Below are 23,474 nucleotides of genomic sequence, written 5' to 3'. Positions count from 1 at the left end.
AGTGTGATCTTCTTCTCACTTCAGCTGGTGCAGCTTTGTGGAGAAAGCTTTGGCACCTCTGCTCTCCTTCCACATTGCTTTCCTCATTTGCCTTTCAATTTAATATGGCAATAGGCATATTCGGGTGGACAATTGCATGGTCCTCAAGCTAATTCATATCCTTATTCGCATCCGAAAAATATTAAGAAGGTTATAGCTACCACTATTATACAAGATATTATACACCGGAATTAAATCACTGTTAGAAGGCTGACTGTGCAAAGCACATTACTGTAAAAAGTCTATGTACAGCTAAGCATGAAGTTTCAGAAAACATGGTGTCTACACAACGATCGGGGCCTGCAAATAGAACCCATCACCACGCCAAAGAGAGGTATGGGTTTTAAAATACCCCTGTCCATTTTGTAGACCTTTTATTATCAGGAGGTTGCGTTGGCCACACTGGGGAGGGGCCGGGATTACGCAAGGGTGTAGCTTTTATCCGCCCATTTTCTTTTGCCCTCCTAAGGTACACCTTGGATTGTGTTTTTTTCCACCCCGGCAGTATTTTGGCCCAGCCTTCCACCAGGCTTTCCAGGTTGGGAGTGGGTAACGCGTCAATCACCTCCCGAGGGATCACCTTTAAAACACCCTTCTTCCAGAGGGCATAACATTTCTCCCTTGGGGCCCGGGGATCCTCATGTGCCGGGTGTCCCCTACCATTGTTATTCCCTAGGGGTTTTGTTTTTGCAGAAGGGGGGTGCCACTCTGCTCATCTGATAGCTTTAGAGTCACCTTCAACAGAGGGCACCGGACAATTCTTTCGGTCGTAATTAATTAACTCTTGCGCCACCTCTCCCCAAGTCCAAACTTTCCTTTCAGGGAATCTGCAATTGGGGGTCGCTTTTCCTTCTAATGCGGCAGCATTATTCCCTTTTGCTCTGGGACATCACTTGTATTTTCCCTCGCAGCTGAATGCCAAAAGTTTTCAGGGAGTCCGGGAGGCCCTGTATGAGATGTATCACTTGCTGTGAGTCAACGGGTGTCATCATGGGGGATCCTTGTTTAAATTTGAGCTCCCGGTCGCACATCCCTTGCAGACATGCTGCCTTCTGTCCATTTTCCACTACCTGGTTGCCCGACCCCACAATGGCAAGGGGGTCCCCCCTTTAGAAAGGGTTGAGGCCTCCAGCCCAAGAGGCTGCTCTTTGAGTTAGGGACCAGGGCGCACAGTGGTCACCGGTGGTAGGGAACACTCCTGGCCCCCAGTAGCCCTCGGCTTCCTGTTCCCTTAATAATATCTGATCCTCCCCAGACAATGACACCCTCCAAAACTATTCCATCTCAGAATCTTTTGGTGAACGACTAAAATCCTTTTTCAGTTGGGCTAGTTCAGTTGCAGAGGATGGAAACTCCTTGGTAAGAATTTGAGGGGATTCGTATTCACCATGCTCCTATTGGTACCTGGTCTTGACTAGGGCACAGAAACAGTGAGGAGGCATTTCTAGCTTATCCCTCCTCCATTTGCAGCAGCGCACATGCTTTGGCGGGGACAGGCGATTTGTCCTTGGCCATGCAAGTCTCTCATTGCCTGTCGCCGGTCAGGATCCCTGCAGAGCCAGCCCCCTGTAGCCAGGCAAAGTTCTCGTGGCCGGGCAGGCTCACGGGCTCCGCGGCTGTCACTGGCGGGCTCCTGGAGAGTGATGCCGTCGCTTGCGGTGGAGGTGGGAGCAAGCACCTTGGAGACGACTTAAAATGTGGACCCTGACACAGAGGCCATGCTTAGGACAGCCTGTGGCCCCATGCTGCCCGACCAGACGCCCAGTGCCCTCGGGGCACCTTGTGCCCCCACACAGGAACCTTCCCGGCCTACTGGGCGCCTCTGAAGCTCTCAGCAAACCCCTCCTTTCTCTCAACTGGCTGTGCTGGGTCGACCCCAGCAGAGCGATGCCCAGCCAGTCCCCATGCAATGGCTCCTTTGGAAAGACCAAAGGGCCAGGCTCTATTGTGCAGCATGACGTTTCGTGGCATGCAGTGCCCCTTTGGTCAGTTTGGGCTGGCCATCCCAGCTGTGTCCCCTCCCAGCCTCTCACCCAGCCTCGGCCTACTCGCTTGGGGACACAGAGAGAAACAGGAGAAGCCTCGGTGCTCTGCAAGCGCTGCTCAGCACCAGCTAGAACGCTGGGGTGTTTCCAGCACTGCCTGCTCACAAATGCCAAACACAGCACCACGCGGGCTGCGGGGTCTCTCCCTGACCCCCTTCCCCCACCCCCTGCAGCTCTGTCTGTGACGTCGCAGCCATGACGTCACGCCATGCAGGGCCAAGCCTCTCTGAGGTGGGGCACTGTGGGCCAGCAGCTGTGGGCCTGTGAGGAGCTCGCAGTGTGCTGGTGGCTGTGTGCCTGTGGCAGGCGTTCTGCCAGCTGTCTCCAGGAGGAGTTCTGAGCGGACAGGCGCAGAAGCTTGCCGGAGACTTTCCTTTCTGCCCAGGATGGGGAAGAGAAAGGCTCCTCAGGGAGCACAACGGGCTGCCCTGGCGAGGCGAGGAGGCAGGAGCAGCCCGGGCACCAGATGGCGAGGGTCCGCACGCCACAGGGCTGCGGAACATGAAGGCAAGTTCAGTGCTGCCTTTCACCCCATCTTTGCACCAAGCCTGCCTGGCTCGGCCGGGCCTGACAGCCCTGCAGAGCCAGCGTCCTGCTGCCCCAAAGGAGGCCTGGGGCCACCTCGGCTGTGTGACGGTGACAGAGCTGGCCATCACGTCTCCGTCTTTGTGGGACACTCTAGAAACTGTGCAGTAACCCCGGACTCGCGCCATCCTCCTTCCCCAGGCCCACCGTCAGTGCCCTGCCTGCGGGGCGACCCTGCCCGGCCCTCCACCCGCCCAGGGCCAGGGGGCGCCCAGCTGCCCCGCTCCATAGGGCATAACCACGGCCCTGGCCCTGGCCCTGGCCCTGCCCCAGGGAGCGAGGCCATGGCACCAGCGCCCACCTCCCTGCAGGGATCTGGCTTGTGCTGAACCAGTGTCCTCAAGAAGAGCCCTCAGAGTTTTCTCTGGTTTCTTTGCCCAGGCTTGGTCCTCAGTCTGGTGATGGCTGTGGTCTCCCTCCAGAGACGCCTCAGCCCGGGAGTCTCCACCGTGTGAGTACAATACTTGTCCGGTACGGACACACAGGCGACGGGTGCCAGTGGGTCAAGGCCAGCAAGGGGAGGCTGGCAGTGCTCCCCACCAGGAGACCCTGGCTCCTCCCACATTGCTGCTCCTCAGCTGGTGAGGGAAAATCCCCCATGTGCAGGGCACTGCTCTTGAGCACTGCTAACACCGGGACTCCCTCTTTTTTTCAGGAAAGAGATCATCACCTTGAAAAAGAAGAGGCTCTGCACGATCCTCATCTTGATGATCCTAGGTGCTCTAGGTGAGCGTTCGCCCGCCGTCAGCGGACTCGCAGAGGCGCAGAGTGTGAGCTGCAGTGTGACAGAGAGGTGCTGGTGGGGCCCTTCCAGCCTCCCGTGTCTGCAGCTCAGGGAGCTCCCAAGATGCCCACTACATGCAGAGAAGGGAGGGAAAATGGGGTGCAGCTTTGAGACGCCAAGTGTGCCCTGAAACCAGGGAGAGGGTCCCCGCTTGCTTGGAACTGCAAGCTCGGCGCCCTTTCCCCCGTGTCCTCAGCCAGCCTCTTGCTACCCTGATGTGGGAGGAGACTGTGGGACTGCAGGGATCATTGGACGGCCTGAGGAAATAACTCTCTTGGTAATGTGAATTACAGCTGGTGTTTGCTGCGGGAGCTTGCTGCTGACGTTGAGGCTGTGGACACAGGATGCGCCGCAGGTCAGTGACTGTCGTTGTGGGACAGGCAAGCCCCACAGAGGAACCTTGCTAGATGGTGGGCGGGTAAATTGCCCAGTCCCTCCAGTTCTAGGCAGTGACCCAGAGGATCAGCAGCAGCTTGTGCCTGGCCTTCCTAGAGCCACCAGCTCTGGAAAGCTCCAGCAGCTCTGGGACTCATATGGAGAACCTTTCCCTTTCAGGTGCTGCTAGGGCAGCCTGCAGCTGACCTGCTTGACCTGCGGTAAGAGCCCTCTCCTCTCCTGACGCATTTGCATGGGAAGCATTTGCAGGCCTGCGAAAAAAATGAAGGGGGCTTGAGCACCTTTGTCTCTGCTCCTCATGAGCTTGGATGCTCTGGGAAGAGCTGAGCCACTTTCTGACAAGATCTGCTTTCCCGATGACTGCAGGAACACGCTGTCTGCGTGGGGGGAACAATCCCAAGAGGTGAAACAGCTGAGAGATGAGCTGGTGCGCCTGGCTGCAGAGATCGGCACTATGATGGAGGTAATCGTGTGCTTTGGGAAAGAGGGCTGGGTCCAGTAGTGCCCTGCACAAGGGCCTTCCTGGGCCACTTGATGGGCTTTTTCTGCACAGCCCACACATCCAGCCCTTGCCAGGGGCTGCTGCTTGAGCTTCTCCACTATAAAGCTCTTTCTCCTGCCCAGCTCTGATGGGGTCGCTTCCCCTGTTCCTTTCTCTCCTTCCCAGGAAGTTCAGCAAATGAGAGACACAATGTCTGCAACCACGCAGTTGTCTGACTGGTCTCTGAGAAGTGCAGGTACAGACGAACGGACAGGGGTAGGGCTATCATCGCACTGGGCTCATCGTGCTTAGCGCTCCATAAAGCAGGCTATGCTGCAGACTCTGCTCTCTGGGGCAGAGGGAGGTGGCACAAAACCGCAGGGCCCAAGAGCACGACTGCGGCTGAGTGGCTCCTTGGGCTCGCACCAGCCCTGCCGTCAGAGCCCTCACTGGAGCACTGGCCGTGCCCTAGACAGCGTTTCTCCCTCTCCCCATCCGCTGAGCCTTCCTGGGGAACGAAAATCAGTGGCTGGGTCATCCTTTGCTGTGCACACAGCGGGGCCTTGCCTTGGGTCTGCTGCCCTTCCCATTGGAGCTCACAGCCTTCCAGCACCCGCAGCCCTTCTCTGTGTGTGGCTGGGAGACAAATGCTGTCGTCACCAAGCATGGGGATCCCCTTCTGTTTGCTGCATCCCCGGCGAGGGTGTGAGGCTTTGTGCAGGGCTGGCAGGCAGCCTTAGAAATAGCCTGCAGCCCCCAGGTCCTCCAAGCCTGAGGCTGCTCCATTCTCCCCTTAGGGGCTGCCATTGACCTGCAGAGATCGTCCAGCAGCTGTACAGGCTTCAGCAGTGTGTTTTGGTTCCTGTGTGCTCCACCACAGCTGGATACCTTTGTGCAGGTAGAGTAGCAGAAACGGTCAGTACTGCTTCTCTTGCCCCTAATCAAGTTGGGGACAAGCCCTGGCGCATCTCCCCTCAGGCCGGTGGTGTTCCACAAGACCACGGCACTGGTCTGATGCCTGACACACGAGGTGTCACATGGGACTTGGCTTGCAAAAACAGGGCAGTTGTCCTCAAAGGGGGGCTCAGCCGAGCTGAGCTGAGCTGAGCTGAGCCGAGCCGAGCTGAGCTGAGCTGAGCTGAGCTTCCTGCCCATCATCCCTGGTCACTAGTGGCTGAAGGAGCTTTTGCTTTGGCATCCCATTTCTCTGCCACAACTCTAATTGTCCCTCTCCTGATGGCACAGAGTGGGGGGAGGCTGCAGAGCTGTGGGTCAAAGAGAGGGGTTTCTCTGAAACGCTGACTCCAGTGCAGGCCATCCCCGTTTGCCACTGGCTGGCTTTTTTCCTCTGTCCCACACCGGGAAGAGAGCCGGGCACTTCTGCACACTTCCCAGCGCACCACTCATTTCGAGCACAAACCCAGCCCACAGGCGCAGTGCCGTCTGTGCTTCTGGCTGCACAGGAGCCCAGCGGGGCCCATCGTGGCCTCGCGTTCATGGCTCTTGGCCTCTGCTTTCAGCCGGATACGTCCCCGGGATACTGCTGGCCTTTCCGAGGGTCTCAGAGCGAGGTGCTAATCCGGTTGCCCATGCTAATACAGCCGACGACCGTCACCATACAACACACCTCAAAGGCAGCCTCTCCGCTGGGCACCGTCAGCAGTGCCCCCCGAGATTTCACTGTCTCTGTAAGTCTCTGCCGGGCACTGGGGGCTGGGACTGGGCTGGAGCTGAAGGGGCTGAGCGGGGATCACGGGCCCAGATCTGGCACGAACCTTTCCTCATGGACGCCTTCAGCCTGACCTGCTCCTCTTGCACTATCTCCAAGGGACTGGCTGAGGAAGGCAAGGAAGAAACTCTGCTGGGGACCTTCACCTACAACGTGCAGAAAGAACCGACCCAGACCTTCACTCTGCAGGTGCAGTGAGTGTGTGTGGGCAAGAGGCCAGGGCCCAAACGCTGGTTTACCAGCAAGTCTCTTGCAGAAGGAGTGGGGATGGTCCTTGCCGGGGCAGGGCCTCGACACTGGCCAAGAGAAACATTAATGTGCTTGCGGGGGAGAGTGTCATCCAGCAGGGCAGCAAATGCAGAACAAGGGCCCCCTTGCCCCCAGAGCTGCGCGGGTCCCCAGGGGTACCTGGCTGCACCCGATGGGCAGGTGGTGGCAGGAAGGACACCCAGCACCTCGTCCCGGCTCAGGACTTTCCCCACACTCCGTTTCCCGCAGCCAGCGAGCCTCTGCTTTCCACAGCCGCCCTGCATGATCCCTGCGGCGGGTGTTTGGTCTGCAGGGGCACGGGGTCCTTTGCCACCTGGGTGGGAGAAGGGAAGGAGGGAGAAGCTGCCGCCTCAGCCACGATGGGAGCTGGTCCTGGAGCAGGGCAGGGGCCGGCAGAGAAGATGCGCGCAACCCTGCTCTCCCTCTTTACACCCCAGGAGTGACGCTGCGTTTTGCCGTGCTTTTCTTGCAGAATGGGAAGCCCAGAGCCTTCCAGCTTTTGAAGCTCGGCATACGGAGCAACTGGGGAAAACGAGGATACACCTGCATTTATCGAGTGCAGGTGCATGGGGAGATTGTGGAAACAAATGCCGTCCGCCACACACATGTGGAGACCTTACCTCAATAGTTATTAAAGAGTTAAATGGAGAAACAGGCCAGAGGGATGTGGCTGTTAGTCTGCTGCAGAGCAATGTCATATCAGAGGCCCTCTCCAAGCTGCCAAGCTCTGCCTTTTGCAGGCTGAGGCCTTCCTCAGGCTTTCCACTTGCTCTCCACTTCAGGGATGTTTCCTAACTAAGCAAAAGGAGACGACGCTCCTCTAGCCTTTCCTTGACAAATTCCTGCAGCCTGAGGGGCACCCCCCCATCTCATCCCAAGAAGGAGTCCTCGGAGAGCCTGGCAGCATTTGAGGGTCATGATCCCCAAAGCACTGGCCCATTTCATTCAGATGGCACCTTGGCCCTGGCGACAGGGTCTGGTAGGGGTCCACACGGGGTGCAGCCGTGTCTGGGACCCCTGAGGAGTGTCTGGGGTGTGTAAGGAGGTCTGAGCGGCCCAACTGCTGCAGAGAGGGGACGCTGGCCCAGCTCCCTGTGCCCATGTGCGCTCCCAGGCACAACCCTCCGCTTCTGCCTTCTGCGTGTCTCTAAGAGAGACACCGTTCCCCCTGCCTGAAATGCCAAAGCACAGTCAGGTCCCAGCTCAACACTGAACACACAAACATCCGTCTTTTTCAAGGGGAGATTTGCCCAGTTCAGCCCTGCATCTTCAACAGCAAGTACGCAAGGCTATGGACCTACACACGTTCGTCTCAGACTCATGCAAAACTTCAAAAGCTAAAGCCAACAGTTGCACTGCCAGCCCTGCTACTCTGCTAAGTACGGGAGGCCTGGAAAGCAGTGTGATCTTCTTCTCACTTCAGCTGGTGCAGCTTTGTGGAGAAAGCTTTGGCACCTCTGCTCTCCTTCCACATTGCTTTCCTCATTTGCCTTTCAATTTAATATGGCAATAGGCATATTCGGGTGGACAATTGCATGGTCCTCAAGCTAATTCATATCCTTATTCGCATCCGAAAAATATTAAGAAGGTTATAGCTACCACTATTATACAAGATATTATACACCGGAATTAAATCACTGTTAGAAGGCTGACTGTGCAAAGCACATTACTGTAAAAAGTCTATGTACAGCTAAGCATGAAGTTTCAGAAAACATGGTGTCTACACAACGATCGGGGCCTGCAAATAGAACCCATCACCACGCCAAAGAGAGGTATGGGTTTTAAAATACCCCTGTCCATTTTGTAGACCTTTTATTATCAGGAGGTTGCGTTGGCCACACTGGGGAGGGGCCGGGATTACGCAAGGGTGTAGCTTTTATCCGCCCATTTTCTTTTGCCCTCCTAAGGTACACCTTGGATTGTGTTTTTTTCCACCCCGGCAGTATTTTGGCCCAGCCTTCCACCAGGCTTTCCAGGTTGGGAGTGGGTAACGCGTCAATCACCTCCCGAGGGATCACCTTTAAAACACCCTTCTTCCAGAGGGCATAACATTTCTCCCTTGGGGCCCGGGGATCCTCATGTGCCGGGTGTCCCCTACAATTGTTATTCCCTAGGGGTTTTGTTTTTGCAGAAGGGGGGTGCCACTCTGCTCATCTGATAGCTTTAGAGTCACCTTCAACAGAGGGCACCGGACAATTCTTTCGGTCGTAATTAATTAACTCTTGCGCCACCTCTCCCCAAGTCCAAACTTTCCTTTCAGGGAATCTGCAATTGGGGGTCGCTTTTCCTTCTAATGCGGCAGCATTATTCCCTTTTGCTCTGGGACATCACTTGTATTTTCCCTCGCAGCTGAATGCCAAAAGTTTTCAGGGAGTCCGGGAGGCCCTGTATGAGAGGTATCACTTGCTGTGAGTCAACGGGTGTCATCATGGGGGATCCTTGTTTAAATTTGAGCTCCCGGTCGCACATCCCTTGCAGACATGCTGCCTTCTGTCCATTTTCCACTACCTGGTTGCCCGACCCCACAATGGCAAGGGGGTCCCCCCTTTAGAAAGGGTTGAGGCCTCCAGCCCAAGAGGCTGCTCTTTGAGTTAGGGACCAGGGCGCACAGTGGTCACCGGTGGTAGGGAACACTCCTGGCCCCCAGTAGCCCTCGGCTTCCTGTTCCCTTAATAATATCTGATCCTCCCCAGACAACGACACCCTCCAAAACTATTCCATCTCAGAATCTTTTGGTGAACGACTAAAATCCTTTTTCAGTTGGGCTAGTTCAGTTGCAGAGGATGGAAACTCCTTGGTAATAATTTGAGGGGATTCGTATTCACCATGCTCCTATTGGTACCTGGTCTTGACTAGGGCACAGAAACAGTGAGGAGGCATTTCTAGCTTATCCCTCCTCCATTCGCAGCAGCGCACATGCTTTGGCGGGGACAGGCGATTTGTCCTTGGCCATGCAAGTCTCTCATTGCCTGTCGCCGGTCAGGATCCCTGCAGAGCCAACCCCCTGTAGCCAGGCAAAGTTCTCGTGGCCGGGCAGGCTCACGGGCTCCGCGGCTGTCACTGGCGGGCTCCTGGAGAGTGATGCCGTCGCTTGCGGTGGAGGTGGGAGCAAGCACCTTGGAGACGACTTAAAATGTGGACCCTGACACAGAGGCCATGCTTAGGACAGCCTGTGGCCCCATGCTGCCCGACCAGACGCCCAGTGCCCTCGGGGCACCTTGTGCCCCCACACAGGAACCTTCCCGGCCTACTGGGCGCCTCTGAAGCTCTCAGCAAACCCCTCCTTTCTCTCAACTGGCTGTGCTGGGTCGACCCCAGCAGAGCGATGCCCAGCCAGTCCCCATGCAATGGCTCCTTTGGAAAGACCAAAGGCCCAGGCTCTATTGTGCAGCATGACGTTTCGTGGCATGCAGTGCCCCTTTGGTCAGTTTGGGCTGGCCATCCCAGCTGTGTCCCCTCCCAGCCTCTCACCCAGCCTCGGCCTACTCGCTTGGGGACACAGAGAGAAACAGGAGAAGCCTCGGTGCTCTGCAAGCGCTGCTCAGCACCAGCTAGAACGCTGGGGTGTTTCCAGCACTGCCTGCTCACAAATGCCAAACACAGCACCACGCGGGCTGCGGGGTCTCTCCCTGACCCCCTTCCCCCACCCCCTGCAGCTCTGTCTGTGACGTCGCAGCCATGACGTCACGCCATGCAGGGCCAAGCCTCTCTGAGGTGGGGCACTGTGGGCCAGCAGCTGTGGGCCTGTGAGGAGCTCGCAGTGTGCTGGTGGCTGTGTGCCTGTGGCAGGCGCTCTGCCAGCTGTCTCCAGGAGGAGTTCTGAGCGGACAGGCGCAGAAGCTTGCCGGAGAGTTTCCTTTCTGCCCAGGATGGGGAAGAGAAAGGCTCCTCAGGGAGCACAACGGGCTGCCCTGGCGAGGCGAGGAGGCAGGAGCAGCCCGGGCACCAGATGGCGAGGGTCCGCACGCCACAGGGCTGCGGAACATGAAGGCAAGTTCAGTGCTGCCTTTCACCCCATCTTTGCACCAAGCCTGCCTGGCTCGGCCGGGCCTGACAGCCCTGCAGAGCCAGCGTCCTGCTGCCCCAAAGGAGGCCTGGGGCCACCTCGGCTGTGTGACGGTGACAGAGCTGGCCATCACGTCTCCGTCTTTGTGGGACACTCTAGAAACTGTGCAGTAACCCCGGACTCGCGCCATCCTCCTTCCCCAGGCCCACCGTCAGTGCCCTGCCTGCGGGGCGACCCTGCCCGGCCCTCCACCCGCCCAGGGCCAGGGGGCGCCCAGCTGCCCCGCTCCATAGGGCATAACCACGGCCCTGGCCCTGGCCCTGGCCCTGGCCCTGCCCCAGGGAGCGAGGCCATGGCACCAGCGCCCACCTCCCTGCAGGGATCTGGCTTGTGCTGAACCAGTGTCCTCAAGAAGAGCCCTCAGAGTTTTCTCTGGTTTCTTTGCCCAGGCTTGGTCCTCAGTCTGGTAATGGCTGTGGTCTCCCTCCAGAGACGCCTCAGCCCGGGAGTCTCCACCGTGTGAGTACAATACTTGTCCGGTACGGACACACAGACGACGGGTGCCAGTGGGTCAAGGCCAGCAAGGGGAGGCTGGCAGTGCTCCCCACCAGGAGACCCTGGCTCCTCCCACATTGCTGCTCCTCAGCTGGTGAGGGAAAATCCCCCATGTGCAGGGCACTGCTCTTGAGCACTGCTAACACCGGGACTCCCTCTTTTTTTCAGGAAAGAGATCATCACCTTGAAAAAGAAGAGGCTCTGCACGATCCTCATCTTGATGATCCTAGGTGCTCTAGGTGAGCGTTCGCCCGCCGTCAGCGGACTCGCAGAGGCGCAGAGTGTGAGCTGCAGTGTGACAGAGAGGTGCTGGTGGGGCCCTTCCAGCCTCCCGTGTCTGCAGCTCAGGGAGCTCCCAAGATGCCCACTACATGCAGAGAAGGGAGGGAAAATGGGGTGCAGCTTTGAGACGCCAAGTGTGCCCTGAAACCAGGGAGAGGGTCCCCGCTTGCTTGGAACTGCAAGCTCGGCGCCCTTTCCCCTGTGTCCTCAGCCAGCCTCTTGCTACCCTGATGTGGGAGGAGACTGTGGGACTGCAGAGATCATTGGACAGCCTGAGGAAATAACTCTCTTGGTGATGTGAATTACAGCTGGTGTTTGCTGCGGGAGCTTGCTGCTGATGTTGAGGCTGTGGACACAGGATGCGCCGCAGGTCGGTGACTGTCGTTGTGGGACAGGCAAGCCCCACAGAGGAACCTTGCTAGATGGTGGGCGGGTAAATTGCCCAGTCCCTCCAGTTCTAGGCAGTGACCCAGAGGATCAGCAGCAGCTTGTGCCTGGCCTTCCTAGAGCCACCAGCTCTGGAAAGCTCCAGCAGCTCTGGGACTCATATGGAGAACCTTTCCCTTTCAGGTGCTGCTAGGGCAGCCTGCAGCTGACCTGCTTGACCTGCGGTAAGAGCCCTCTCCTTTCCTGACGGGCAGGACATTTAGTGGGGTAACGGCAGATGAGCCCGTGCTATTTGCACTCACTTGTACGGCGCTCAGGGCTCATGCCTTTCGCTCCTGCCTGGGCCTTTTGCTAAACCGGGAGGGCAAGGGAAGCATTTGCAGGCCTGCGAAAAAAATGAAGGGGGCTTGAGCACCTTTGTCTCTGCTCCTCATGAGCTTGGATGCTCTGGGAAGAGCTGAGCCACTTTCTGACGAGATCTGCTTTCCCGATGACTGCAGGAACACGCTGTCTGCGTGGGGGGAACAATCCCAAGAAGTGAAACAGCTGAGAGATGAGCTGGTGCGCCTGGCTGCAGAGATCGGCACTATGATGGAGGTAATCGTGCGCTTTGGGAAAGAGGGCTGGGTCCAGTAGTGCCCTGCACAAGGGCCTTCCTGGGCCACTTGATGGGCTTTTTCTGCACAGCCCACACATCCAGCCCTTGCCAGGGGCTGCTGCTTGAGCTTCTCCACTAGAAAGCTCTTTCTCCTGCCCAGCTCTGATGGGGTCTCTTCCCCTGTTCCTTTCTCTCCTTCCCAGGAAGTTCAGCAAATGAGAGACACAATGTCTGCAACCACGCAGTTGTCTGACTGGTCTCTGAGAAGTGCAGGTACAGACGAACGGACAGGGGTAGGGCTGTCATTGCACTGGGCTCATCGTGCTTAGCGCTCCATAAAGCAGGCTGCGCTGCAGACTCTGCTCTCTGGAGCAGAGGGAGGTGGCACAAAACCGCAGGGCCCAAGAGCACGACTGCGGCTGAGTGGCTCCCTGGGCTCGCACCAGCCCTGCCGTCAGAGCCCTCACTGGAGCACCGGCCGTGCCCTAGACAGCGTTTCTCCCGCTCCCCATCCGCTGAGCCTTCCTGGGGAACGAAAATCAGTGGCCGGGTCATCCTTTGCTGTGCACACAGCGGGGCCTCGCCTTGGGTCTGCTGCCCTTCCCATTGGAGCTCACAGCCTTCCAGCACCCGCAGCCCTTCTCTGTGTGTGGCTGGGAGACAAATGCTGTCGTCACCAAGCATGGGGATCCCCTTCTGTTTGCTGCATCCCCGGCGAGGGTGTGAGGCTTTGTGCAGGGCTGGCAGGCAGCCTTAGAAATAGCCTGCAGCCCCCAGGTCCTCCAAGCCTGAGGCTGCTCCATTCTCCCCTTAGGGGCTGCCATTGACCTGCAGAGATCGTTCAGCAGCTGTACAGGCTTCAGCAGTGTGTTTTGGTTCCTGTGTGCTCCACCACAGCTGGATACCTTTGTGCAGGTAGAGTAGCAGAAACGGTCAGTACTGCTTCTCTTGCCCCTAATAAAGTCACTGGCTGGCTTTTTTCCTCTGTCCCACACCGGGAAGAGAGCCGGGCACTTCTGCACACTTCCCAGCGCACCACTCATTTCGAGCACAAACCCAGCCCACAGGCGCAGTGCCGTCTGTGCTTCTGGCTGCACAGGAGCCCAGCGGGGCCCATCGTGGCCTCGCGTTCATGGCTCTTGGCCTCTGCTTTCAGCCGGATACGTCCCCGGGATACTGCTGGCCTTTCCGAGGGTCTCAGAGCGAGGTGCTAATCCGGTTGCCCATGCTAATACAGCCGACGACCGTCACCATACAACACACCTCAAAGGCAGCCTCTCCGCTGGGCACCGTCAGCAGTGCCCCCCGAGATTTCACTGTCTCTGTAAGTCTCTGCCGGGCACTGGGGGCTGGGACTGGGCTGGAGCTGAAGGGGCTGAGCGGGGATCACGGGCCCAGATCTGGCACGAACCTTTCCTCATGGACGCCTTCAGCCTGACCTGCTCCTCTTGCACTATCTCCAAGGGACTGGCTGAGGAAGGCAAGGAAGAAACTCTGCTGGGGACCTTCACCTACAACGTGCAGAAAGAACCGACCCAGACCTTCACTCTGCAGGTGCAGTGAGTGTGTGTGGGCAAGAGGCCAGGGCCCAAACGCTGGTTTACCAGCAAGTCTCTTGCAGAAGGAGTGCGGATGGTCCTTGCCGGGGCAGGGGCTCGACACTGGCCAAGAGAAACATTAATGTGCTTGCGGGGGAGAGTGTCATCCAGCAGGGCAGCAAATGCAGAACAAGGGCCCCCTTGCCCCCAGAGCTGCGCGGGTCCCCAGGGGTACCTGGCTGCACCCGATGGGCAGGTGGTGGCAGGAAGGACACCCAGCACCTCGTCCCGGCTCAGGACTTTCCCCACACTCCGTTTCCCGCAGCCAGCGAGCCTCTGCTTTCCACAGCCGCCCTGCATGATCCCTGCGGCGGGTGTTTGGTCTGCAGGGGCACGGGGTCCTTTGCCACCTGGGTGGGAGAAGGGAAGGAGGGAGAAGCTGCCGCCTCAGCCACGATGGGAGCTGGTCCTGGAGCAGGGCAGGGGCCGGCAGACAAGATGCACGCAGCCCGCTCTCCCTCTTTACACCCCAGGAGTGACGCTGCGTTTTGCCTTGCTTTTCTTGCAGAATGGGAAGCCCAGAGCCTTCCAGCTTTTGAAGCTCGGCATACGGAGCAACTGGGGAAAACGAGGATACACCTGCATTTATCGAGTGCAGGTGCATGGGGAGATTGTGGAAACAAATGCCGTCCGCCACACACATGTGGAGACCTTACCTCAATAGTTATTAAAGAGTTAAATGGAGAAACAGGCCAGAGGGATGTGGCTCTTAGTCTGCTGCAGAGCAATGTCATATCAGAGGCCCTCTCCAAGCTGCCAAGCTCTGCCTTTTGCAGGCTGAGGCCCTCCTCAGGCTTTCCACTTGCTCTCCACTTCAGGGATGTTTCCTAACTAAGCAAAAGGAGACGACGCTCCTCTAGCCTTTCCTTGACAAATTCCTGCAGCCTGAGGGGCACCCCCCCATCTCATCCCAAGAAGGAGTCATCGGAGAGCCTGGCAGCATTTGAGGGTCATGATCCCCAAAGCACTGGCCCATTTCATTCAGATGGCACCTTGGCCCTGGGGACAGGGTCTGGTAGGGGTCCACACGGGGTGCAGCCGTGTCTGGGACCCCTGAGGAGTGTCTGGGGTGTGTAAGGAGGTCTGAGCGGCCCAACTGCTGCAGACAGGGGACGCTGGCCCAGCTCCCTGTGCCCATGTGCGCTCCCAGGCACAACCCTCCGCTTCTGCCTTCTGCGTGTCTCTAAGAGAGACACCGTTCCCCCTGCCTGAAATGCCAAAACACAGTCAGGTCCCAGCTCAACACTGAACACACAAACATCCGTCTTTTTCAAGGGGAGATTTGCCCAGTTCAGCCCTGCATCTTCAACAGCAAGTACGCAAGGCTATGGACCTACACACATTCGTCTCAGACTCATGTAAACTTCAAAAGCTAAAGCCAACAGTTGCACTGCCAGCCCTGCTACTCTGCTAAGTACGGGAGGCCTGGAAAGCAGTGTGATCTTCTTCTCACTTCAGCTGGTGCAGCTTTGTGGAGAAAGCTTTGGCACCTCTGCTCTCCTTCCACATTGCTTTCCTCATTTGCCTTTCAATTTAATATGGCAATAGGCATATTCGGGTGGACAATTGCATGGTCCTCAAGCTAATTCATATCCTTATTCGCATCCGAAAAATATTAAGAAGGTTATAGCTACCACTATTATACAAGATATTATACACCGGAATTAAATCACTGTTAGAAGGCTGACTGTGCAAAGCACATTACTGTAAAAAGTCTATGTACAGCTAAGCATGAAGTTTCAGAAAACATGGTGTCTACACAACGATCGGGGCCTGCAAATAGAACCCATCACCACGCCAAAGAGAGGTATGGGTTTTAAAATACCCCTGTCCATTTTGTAGACCTTTTATTATCAGGAGGTTGCGTTGGCCACACTGGGGAGGGGCCGGGATTACGCAAGGGTGTAGCTTTTATCCGCCCATTTTCTTTTGCCCTCCTAAGGTACACCTTGGATTGTGGTTTTTTCCACCCCGGCAGTATTTTGGCCCAGCCTTCCACCAGGCTTTCCAGGTTGGGAGTGGGTAACGCGTCAATCACCTCCCGAGGGATCACCCTTAAAACACCCTTCTTCCAGAGGGCATAACATTTCTCCCTTGGGGCCCGGGGATCCTCATGTGCCGGGTGTCCCCTACCGTTGTTATTCCCTAGGGGTTTTGTTTTTGCAGAAGGGGGGTGCCACTCTGCTCATCTGATAGCTTTAGATTCACCCTCCACAGAGGGCACCGGACAATTCTTTCGGTCGTAATTAATTAACTCTTGCGCCACCTCTCCCCAAGTCCAAACTTCCCTTTCAGGGAATCTGCAATTGGGGGTCGCTTTTCCTTCTAATGCGGCAGCATTATTCCCTTTTGCTCTGGGACATCACTTGTATTTTCCCTCGCAGCTGAATGCCAAAAGTTTTCAGGGAGTCCGGGAGGCCCTGTATGAGAGGTATCACTTGCTGTGAGTCAACGGGTGTCATCATGGGGGATCCTTGTTTAAATTTGAGCTCCCGGTCGCACATCCCTTGCAGACATGCTGCCTTCTGTCCATTTTCCACTACCTGGTTGCCCGACCCCACAATGGCAAGGGGGTCCCCCCTTTAGAAAGGGTTGAGGCCTCCAGCCCAAGAGGCTGCTCTTTGAGTTAGGGACCAGGGCGCACAGTGGTCACCGGTGGTAGGGAACACTCCTGGCCCCCAGTAGCCCTCGGCTTCCTGTTCCCTTAATAATATCTGATCCTCCCCAGACAACGACACCCTCCAAAACTATTCCATCTCAGAATCTTTTGGTGAACGACTAAAATCCTTTTTCAGTTGGGCTAGTTCAGTTGCAGAGGATGGAAACTCCTTGGTAATAATTTGAGGGGATTCGTATTCACCATGCTCCTATTGGTACCTGGTCTTGACTAGGGCACAGAAACAGTGAGGAGGCATTTCTAGCTTATCCCTCCTCCATTCGCAGCAGCGCACATGCTTTGGCGGGGACAGGCGATTTGTCCTTGGCCATGCAAGTCTCTCATTGCCTGTCGCCGGTCAGGATCCCTGCAGAGCCAACCCCCTGTAGCCAGGCAAAGTTCTCGTGGCCGGGCAGGCTCACGGGCTCCGCGGCTGTCACTGGCGGGCTCCTGGAGAGTGATGCCGTCGCTTGCGGTGGAGGTGGGAGCAAGCACCTTGGAGACGACTTAAAATGTGGACCCTGACACAGAGGCCATGCTTAGGACAGCCTGTGGCCCCATGCTGCCCGACCAGACGCCCAGTGCCCTCGGGGCACCTTGTGCCCCCACACAGGAACCTTCCCGGCCTACTGGGCGCCTCTGAAGCTCTCAGCAAACCCCTCCTTTCTCTCAACTGGCTGTGCTGGGTCGACCCCAGCAGAGCGATGCCCAGCCAGTCCCCATGCAATGGCTCCTTTGGAAAGACCAAAGGCCCAGGCTCTATTGTGCAGCATGACGTTTCGTGGCATGCAGTGCCCCTTTGGTCAGTTTGGGCTGGCCATCCCAGCTGTGTCCCCTCCCAGCCTCTCACCCAGCCTCGGCCTACTCGCTTGGGGACACAGAGAGAAACAGGAGAAGCCTCGGTGCTCTGCAAGCGCTGCTCAGCACCAGCTAGAACGCTGGGGTGTTTCCAGCACTGCCTGCTCACAAATGCCAAACACAGCACCACGCGGGCTGCGGGGTCTCTCCCTGACCCCCTTCCCCCACCCCCTGCAGCTCTGTCTGTGACGTCGCAGCCATGACGTCACGCCATGCAGGGCCAAGCCTCTCTGAGGTGGGGCACTGTGGGCCAGCAGCTGTGGGCCTGTGAGGAGCTCGCAGTGTGCTGGTGGCTGTGTGCCTGTGGCAGGCGCTCTGCCAGCTGTCTCCAGGAGGAGTTCTGAGCGGACAGGCGCAGAAGCTTGCCGGAGACTTTCCTTTCTGCCCAGGATGGGGAAGAGAAAGGCTCCTCAGGGAGCACAACGGGCTGCCCTGGCGAGGCGAGGAGGCAGGAGCAGCCCGGGCACCAGATGGCGAGGGTCCGCACGCCACAGGGCTGCGGAACATGAAGGCAAGTTCAGTGCTGCCTTTCACCCCATCTTTGCACCAAGCCTGCCTGGCTCGGCCGGGCCTGACAGCCCTGCAGAGCCAGCGTCCTGCTGCCCCAAAGGAGGCCTGGGGCCACCTCGGCTGTGTGACGGTGACAGAGCTGGCCATCACGTCTCCGTCTTTGTGGGACACTCTAGAAACTGTGCAGTAACCCCGGACTCGCGCCATCCTCCTTCCCCAGGCCCACCGTCAGTGCCCTGCCTGCGGGGCGACCCTGCCCGGCCCTCCACCCGCCCAGGGCCAGGGGGCGCCCAGCTGCCCCGCTCCATAGGGCATAACCACGGCCCTGGCCCTGGCCCTGGCCCTGCCCCAGGGAGCGAGGCCATGGCACCAGCGCCCACCTCCCTGCAGGGATCTGGCTTGTGCTGAACCAGTGTCCTCAAGAAGAGCCCTCAGAGTTTTCTCTGGTTTCTTTGCCCAGGCTTGGTCCTCAGTCTGGTAATGGCTGTGGTCTCCCTCCAGAGACGCCTCAGCCCGGGAGTCTCCACCGTGTGAGTACAATACTTGTCCGGTACGGACACACAGGCGACGGGTGCCAGTGGGTCAAGGCCAGCAAGGGGAGGCTGGCAGTGCTCCCCACCAGGAGACCCTGGCTCCTCCCACATTGCTGCTCCTCAGCTGGTGAGGGAAAATCCCCCATGTGCAGGGCACTGCTCTTGAGCACTGCTAACACCGGGACTCCCTCTTCTTTTCAGGAAAGAGATCATCACCTTGAAAAAGAAGAGGCTCTGCACGATCCTCATCTTGATGATCCTAGGTGCTCTAGGTGAGCGTTCGCCCGCCGTCAGCGGACTCGCAGAGGCGCAGAGTGTGAGCTGCAGTGTGACAGAGAGGTGCTGGTGGGGCCCTTCCAGCCTCCCGTGTCTGCAGCTCAGGGAGCTCCCAAGATGCCCACTACATGCAGAGAAGGGAGGGAAAATGGGGTGCAGCTTTGAGACGCCAAGTGTGCCCTGAAACCAGGGAGAGGGTCCCCGCTTGCTTGGAACTGCAAGCTCGGCGCCCTTTCCCCTGTGTCCTCAGCCAGCCTCTTGCTACCCTGATGTGGGAGGAGACTGTGGGACTGCAGAGATCATTGGACAGCCTGAGGAAATAACTCTCTTGGTGATGTGAATTACAGCTGGTGTTTGCTGCGGGAGCTTGCTGCTGATGTTGAGGCTGTGGACACAGGATGCGCCGCAGGTCGGTGACTGTCGTTGTGGGACAGGCAAGCCCCACAGAGGAACCTTGCTAGATGGTGGGCGGGTAAATTGCCCAGTCCCTCCAGTTCTAGGCAGTGACCCAGAGGATCAGCAGCAGCTTGTGCCTGGCCTTCCTAGAGCCACCAGCTCTGGAAAGCTCCAGCAGCTCTGGGACTCATATGGAGAACCTTTCCCTTTCAGGTGCTGCTAGGGCAGCCTGCAGCTGACCTGCTTGACCTGCGGTAAGAGCCCTCTCCTTTCCTGACGGGCAGGACATTTAGTGGGGTAACGGCAGATGAGCCCGTGCTATTTGCACTCACTTGTACGGCGCTCAGGGCTCATGCCTTTCGCTCCTGCCTGGGCCTTTTGCTAAACCGGGAGGGCAAGGGAAGCATTTGCAGGCCTGCGAAAAAAATGAAGGGGGCTTGAGCACCTTTGTCTCTGCTCCTCATGAGCTTGGATGCTCTGGGAAGAGCTGAGCCACTTTCTGACGAGATCTGCTTTCCCGATGACTGCAGGAACACGCTGTCTGCGTGGGGGGAACAATCCCAAGAAGTGAAACAGCTGAGAGATGAGCTGGTGCGCCTGGCTGCAGAGATCGGCACTATGATGGAGGTAATCGTGCGCTTTGGGAAAGAGGGCTGGGTCCAGTAGTGCCCTGCACAAGGGCCTTCCTGGGCCACTTGATGGGCTTTTTCTGCACAGCCCACACATCCAGCCCTTGCCAGGGGCTGCTGCTTGAGCTTCTCCACTAGAAAGCTCTTTCTCCTGCCCAGCTCTGATGGGGTCTCTTCCCCTGTTCCTTTCTCTCCTTCCCAGGAAGTTCAGCAAATGAGAGACACAATGTCTGCAACCACGCAGTTGTCTGACTGGTCTCTGAGAAGTGCAGGTACAGACGAACGGACAGGGGTAGGGCTGTCATTGCACTGGGCTCATCGTGCTTAGCGCTCCATAAAGCAGGCTGCGCTGCAGACTCTGCTCTCTGGAGCAGAGGGAGGTGGCACAAAACCGCAGGGCCCAAGAGCACGACTGCGGCTGAGTGGCTCCCTGGGCTCGCACCAGCCCTGCCGTCAGAGCCCTCACTGGAGCACCGGCCGTGCCCTAGACAGCGTTTCTCCCGCTCCCCATCCGCTGAGCCTTCCTGGGGAACGAAAATCAGTGGCCGGGTCATCCTTTGCTGTGCACACAGCGGGGCCTCGCCTTGGGTCTGCTGCCCTTCCCATTGGAGCTCACAGCCTTCCAGCACCCGCAGCCCTTCTCTGTGTGTGGCTGGGAGACAAATGCTGTCGTCACCAAGCATGGGGATCCCCTTCTGTTTGCTGCATCCCCGGCGAGGGTGTGAGGCTTTGTGCAGGGCTGGCAGGCAGCCTTAGAAATAGCCTGCAGCCCCCAGGTCCTCCAAGCCTGAGGCTGCTCCATTCTCCCCTTAGGGGCTGCCATTGACCTGCAGAGATCGTCCAGCAGCTGTACAGGCTTCAGCAGTGTGTTTTGGTTCCTGTGTGCTCCACCACAGCTGGATACCTTTGTGCAGGTAGAGTAGCAGAAACGGTCAGTACTGCTTCTCTTGCCCCTAATAAAGTCACTGGCTGGCTTTTTTCCTCTGTCCCACACCGGGAAGAGAGCCGGGCACTTCTGCACACTTCCCAGCGCACCACTCATTTCGAGCACAAACCCAGCCCACAGGCGCAGTGCCGTCTGTGCTTCTGGCTGCACAGGAGCCCAGCGGGGCCCATCGTGGCCTCGCGTTCATGGCTCTTGGCCTCTGCTTTCAGCCGGATACGTCCCCGGGATACTGCTGGCCTTTCCGAGGGTCTCAGAGCGAGGTGCTAATCCGGTTGCCCATGCTAATACAGCCGACGACCGTCACCATACAACACACCTCAAAGGCAGCCTCTCCGCTGGGCACCGTCAGCAGTGCCCCCCGAGATTTCACTGTCTCTGTAAGTCTCTGCCGGGCACTGGGGGCTGGGACTGGGCTGGAGCTGAAGGGGCTGAGCGGGGATCACGGGCCCAGATCTGGCACGAACCTTTCCTCATGGACGCCTTCAGCCTGACCTGCTCCTCTTGCACTATCTCCAAGGGACTGGCTGAGGAAGGCAAGGAAGAAACTCTGCTGGGGACCTTCACCTACAACGTGCAGAAAGAACCGACCCAGACCTTCACTCTGCAGGTGCAGTGAGTGTGTGTGGGCAAGAGGCCAGGGCCCAAACGCTGGTTTACCAGCAAGTCTCTTGCAGAAGGAGTGCGGATGGTCCTTGCCGGGGCAGGGGCTCGACACTGGCCAAGAGAAACATTAATGTGCTTGCGGGGGAGAGTGTCATCCAGCAGGGCAGCAAATGCAGAACAAGGGCCCCCTTGCCCCCAGAGCTGCGCGGGTCCCCAGGGGTACCTGGCTGCACCCGATGGGCAGGTGGTGGCAGGAAGGACACCCAGCACCTCGTCCCGGCTCAGGACTTTCCCCACACTCCGTTTCCCGCAGCCAGCGAGCCTCTGCTTTCCACAGCCGCCCTGCATGATCCCTGCGGCGGGTGTTTGGTCTGCAGGGGCACGGGGTCCTTTGCCACCTGGGTGGGAGAAGGGAAGGAGGGAGAAGCTGCCGCCTCAGCCACGATGGGAGCTGGTCCTGGAGCAGGGCAGGGGCCGGCAGAGAAGATGCGCGCAACCCTGCTCTCCCTCTTTACACCCCAGGAGTGACGCTGCATTTTGCCGTGCTTTTCTTGCAGAATGGGAAGCCCAGAGCCTTCCAGCTTTTGAAGCTCGGCATACGGAGCAACTGGGGAAAACAAGGATACACCTGCATTTATCGAGTGCAGGTGCATGGGGAGATTGTGGAAACAAATGCCGTCCGCCACACACATGTGGAGACCTTACCTCAATAGTTATTAAAGAGTTAAATGGAGAAACAGGCCAGAGGGATGTGGCTGTTAGTCTGCTGCAGAGCAATGTCATATCAGAGGCCCTCTCCAAGCTGCCAAGCTCTGCCTTTTGCAGGCTGAGGCCCTCCTCAGGCTTTCCACTTGCTCTCCACTTCAGGGATGTTTCCTAACTAAGCAAAAGGAGACGACGCTCCTCTAGCCTTTCCTTGACAAATTCCTGCAGCCTGAGGGGCACCCCCCCATCTCATCCCAAGAAGGAGTCCTCGGAGAGCCTGGCAGCATTTGAGGGTCATGATCCCCAAAGCACTGGCCCATTTCATTCAGATGGCACCTTGGCCCTGGGGACAGGGTCTGGTAGGGGTCCACACGGGGTGCAGCCGTGTCTGGGACCCCTGAGGAGTGTCTGGGGTGTGTAAGGAGGTCTGAGCGGCCCAACTGCTGCAGACAGGGGACGCTGGCCCAGCTCCCTGTGCCCATGTGCGCTCCCAGGCACAACCCTCCGCTTCTGCCTTCTGCGTGTCTCTAAGAGAGACACCGTTCCCCCTGCCTGAAAAGCCAAAACACAGTCAGGTCCCAGCTCAACACTGAACACACAAACATCCGTCTTTTTCAAGGGGAGATTTGCCCAGTTCAGCCCTGCATCTTCAACAGCAAGTACGCAAGGCTATGGACCTACACACGTTCGTCTCAGACTCATGTAAACTTCAAAAGCTAAAGCCAACAGTTGCACTGCCAGCCCTGCTACTCTGCTAAGTACGGGAGGCCTGGAAAGCAGTGTGATCTTCTTCTCACTTCAGCGGGTGCAGCTTTGTGGAGAAAGCTTTGGCACCTCTGCTCTCCTTCCACATTGCTTTCCTCATTTGCCTTTCCATTTAATATGGCAATAGGCATATTCGGGTGGACAATTGCATGGTCCTCAAGCTAATTCATATCCTTATTCGCATCCGAAAAATATTAAGAAGGTTATAGCTACCACTATTATACAAGATATTATACACCGGAATTAAATCACTGTTAGAAGGCTGACTGTGCAAAGCACATTACTGTAAAAAGTCTATGTACAGCTAAGCATGAAGTTTCAGAAAACATGGTGTCTACACAACGATCGGGGCCTGCAAATAGAACCCATCACCACGCCAAAGAGAGGTATGGGTTTTAAAATACCCCTGTCCATTTTGTAGACCTTTTATTATCAGGAGGTTGCGTTGGCCACACTGGGGAGGGGCCGGGATTATGCAAGGGTGTAGCTTTTATCCGCCCATTTTCTTTTGCCCTCCTAAGGTACACCTTGGATTGTGTTTTTTTCCACCCCGGCAGTATTTTGGCCCAGCCTTCCACCAGGCTTTCCAGGTTGGGAGTGGGTAACGCGTCAATCACCTCCCGAGGGATCACCTTTAAAACACCCTTCTTCCAGAGGGCATAACATTTCTCCCTTGGGGCCCGGGGATCCTCATGTGCCGGGTGTCCCCTACCGTTGTTATTCCCTAGGGGTTTTGTTTTTGCAGAAGGGGGGTGCCACTCTGCTCATCTGATAGCTTTAGAGTCACCTTCCACAGAGGGCACCGGACAATTCTTTCGGTCGTAATTAATTAACTCTTGCGC

The 23,474-nt window shown here is 57.4% G+C and overlaps 3 protein-coding genes across 3 annotated transcripts; all 3 read left to right on the top strand.

Moving 5' to 3' along the window:
- The first annotated feature begins 3,063 nt into the window (after positions 1–3,063).
- LOC136002233 (sperm-associated antigen 4 protein-like) lies at positions 3,064–6,981 on the top strand. Its single transcript, XM_065657106.1, has 10 exons — positions 3,064–3,120; positions 3,325–3,395; positions 3,747–3,808; positions 4,009–4,049; positions 4,216–4,312; positions 4,517–4,586; positions 5,128–5,228; positions 5,851–6,018; positions 6,159–6,248; positions 6,802–6,981. The coding sequence occupies exons 1-10, from the start codon at positions 3,071–3,073 to the stop codon at positions 6,955–6,957; spliced, it is 906 nt and encodes a 301-aa protein (XP_065513178.1). The 5' UTR covers positions 3,064–3,070; the 3' UTR covers positions 6,958–6,981.
- Positions 6,982–11,463: 4,482 nt separating this feature from the next.
- LOC136002101 (sperm-associated antigen 4 protein-like) lies at positions 11,464–14,443 on the top strand. Its single transcript, XM_065656931.1, has 8 exons — positions 11,464–11,542; positions 11,743–11,783; positions 12,060–12,156; positions 12,361–12,430; positions 12,972–13,072; positions 13,314–13,481; positions 13,622–13,711; positions 14,264–14,443. Exons 1-8 carry the CDS (start codon positions 11,510–11,512, stop codon positions 14,417–14,419), a joined length of 756 nt encoding a protein of 251 aa, XP_065513003.1. The 5' UTR covers positions 11,464–11,509; the 3' UTR covers positions 14,420–14,443.
- Positions 14,444–15,503: 1,060 nt separating this feature from the next.
- On the top strand, positions 15,504–21,984 carry LOC136002100 (uncharacterized). Its single transcript, XM_065656930.1, has 14 exons — positions 15,504–15,562; positions 15,698–15,777; positions 16,484–16,587; positions 17,580–17,780; positions 18,281–18,309; positions 18,514–18,626; positions 18,936–18,997; positions 19,198–19,238; positions 19,515–19,611; positions 19,816–19,885; positions 20,427–20,527; positions 20,769–20,936; positions 21,077–21,166; positions 21,720–21,984. The coding sequence occupies exons 1-14, from the start codon at positions 15,504–15,506 to the stop codon at positions 21,873–21,875; spliced, it is 1,371 nt and encodes a 456-aa protein (XP_065513002.1). The 3' UTR covers positions 21,876–21,984.
- The last annotated feature ends 1,490 nt before the right edge of the window (positions 21,985–23,474 follow it).

Source organism: Caloenas nicobarica, chromosome Z (genome assembly GCF_036013445.1).
Source record: "Caloenas nicobarica isolate bCalNic1 chromosome Z, bCalNic1.hap1, whole genome shotgun sequence".
Lineage (NCBI taxonomy): Eukaryota > Metazoa > Chordata > Aves > Columbiformes > Columbidae > Caloenas > Caloenas nicobarica.
This window is presented reverse-complemented; position numbering and strand designations above follow the sequence as displayed.

Bases quoted from the DNA above. Each gene is read 5' to 3' on its own strand.
- LOC136002233 (XM_065657106.1), top strand. From the start codon at position 3,071: ATGGCTGTGGTCTCCCTCCAGAGACGCCTCAGCCCGGGAGTCTCCACC. The intron at 4,587-5,127 runs GTACAGACGAAC...TTCTCCCCTTAG, and splicing joins CTGGTCTCTGAGAAGTGCAG to GGGCTGCCATTGACCTGCAG. The intron at 6,249-6,801 runs GTGCAGTGAGTG...CTTTTCTTGCAG, and splicing joins CCCAGACCTTCACTCTGCAG to AATGGGAAGCCCAGAGCCTT.
- LOC136002101 (XM_065656931.1), top strand. From the start codon at position 11,510: ATGTTGAGGCTGTGGACACAGGATGCGCCGCAG. The intron at 11,543-11,742 runs GTCGGTGACTGT...TTTCCCTTTCAG, and splicing joins GGACACAGGATGCGCCGCAG to GTGCTGCTAGGGCAGCCTGC. The intron at 12,157-12,360 runs GTAATCGTGCGC...TCTCCTTCCCAG, and splicing joins AGATCGGCACTATGATGGAG to GAAGTTCAGCAAATGAGAGA.
- LOC136002100 (XM_065656930.1), top strand. From the start codon at position 15,504: ATGGTGTCTACACAACGATCGGGGCCTGCAAATAGAACCCATCACCAC. The intron at 19,886-20,426 runs GTACAGACGAAC...TTCTCCCCTTAG, and splicing joins CTGGTCTCTGAGAAGTGCAG to GGGCTGCCATTGACCTGCAG. The intron at 20,528-20,768 runs GTAGAGTAGCAG...CTCTGCTTTCAG, and splicing joins AGCTGGATACCTTTGTGCAG to CCGGATACGTCCCCGGGATA.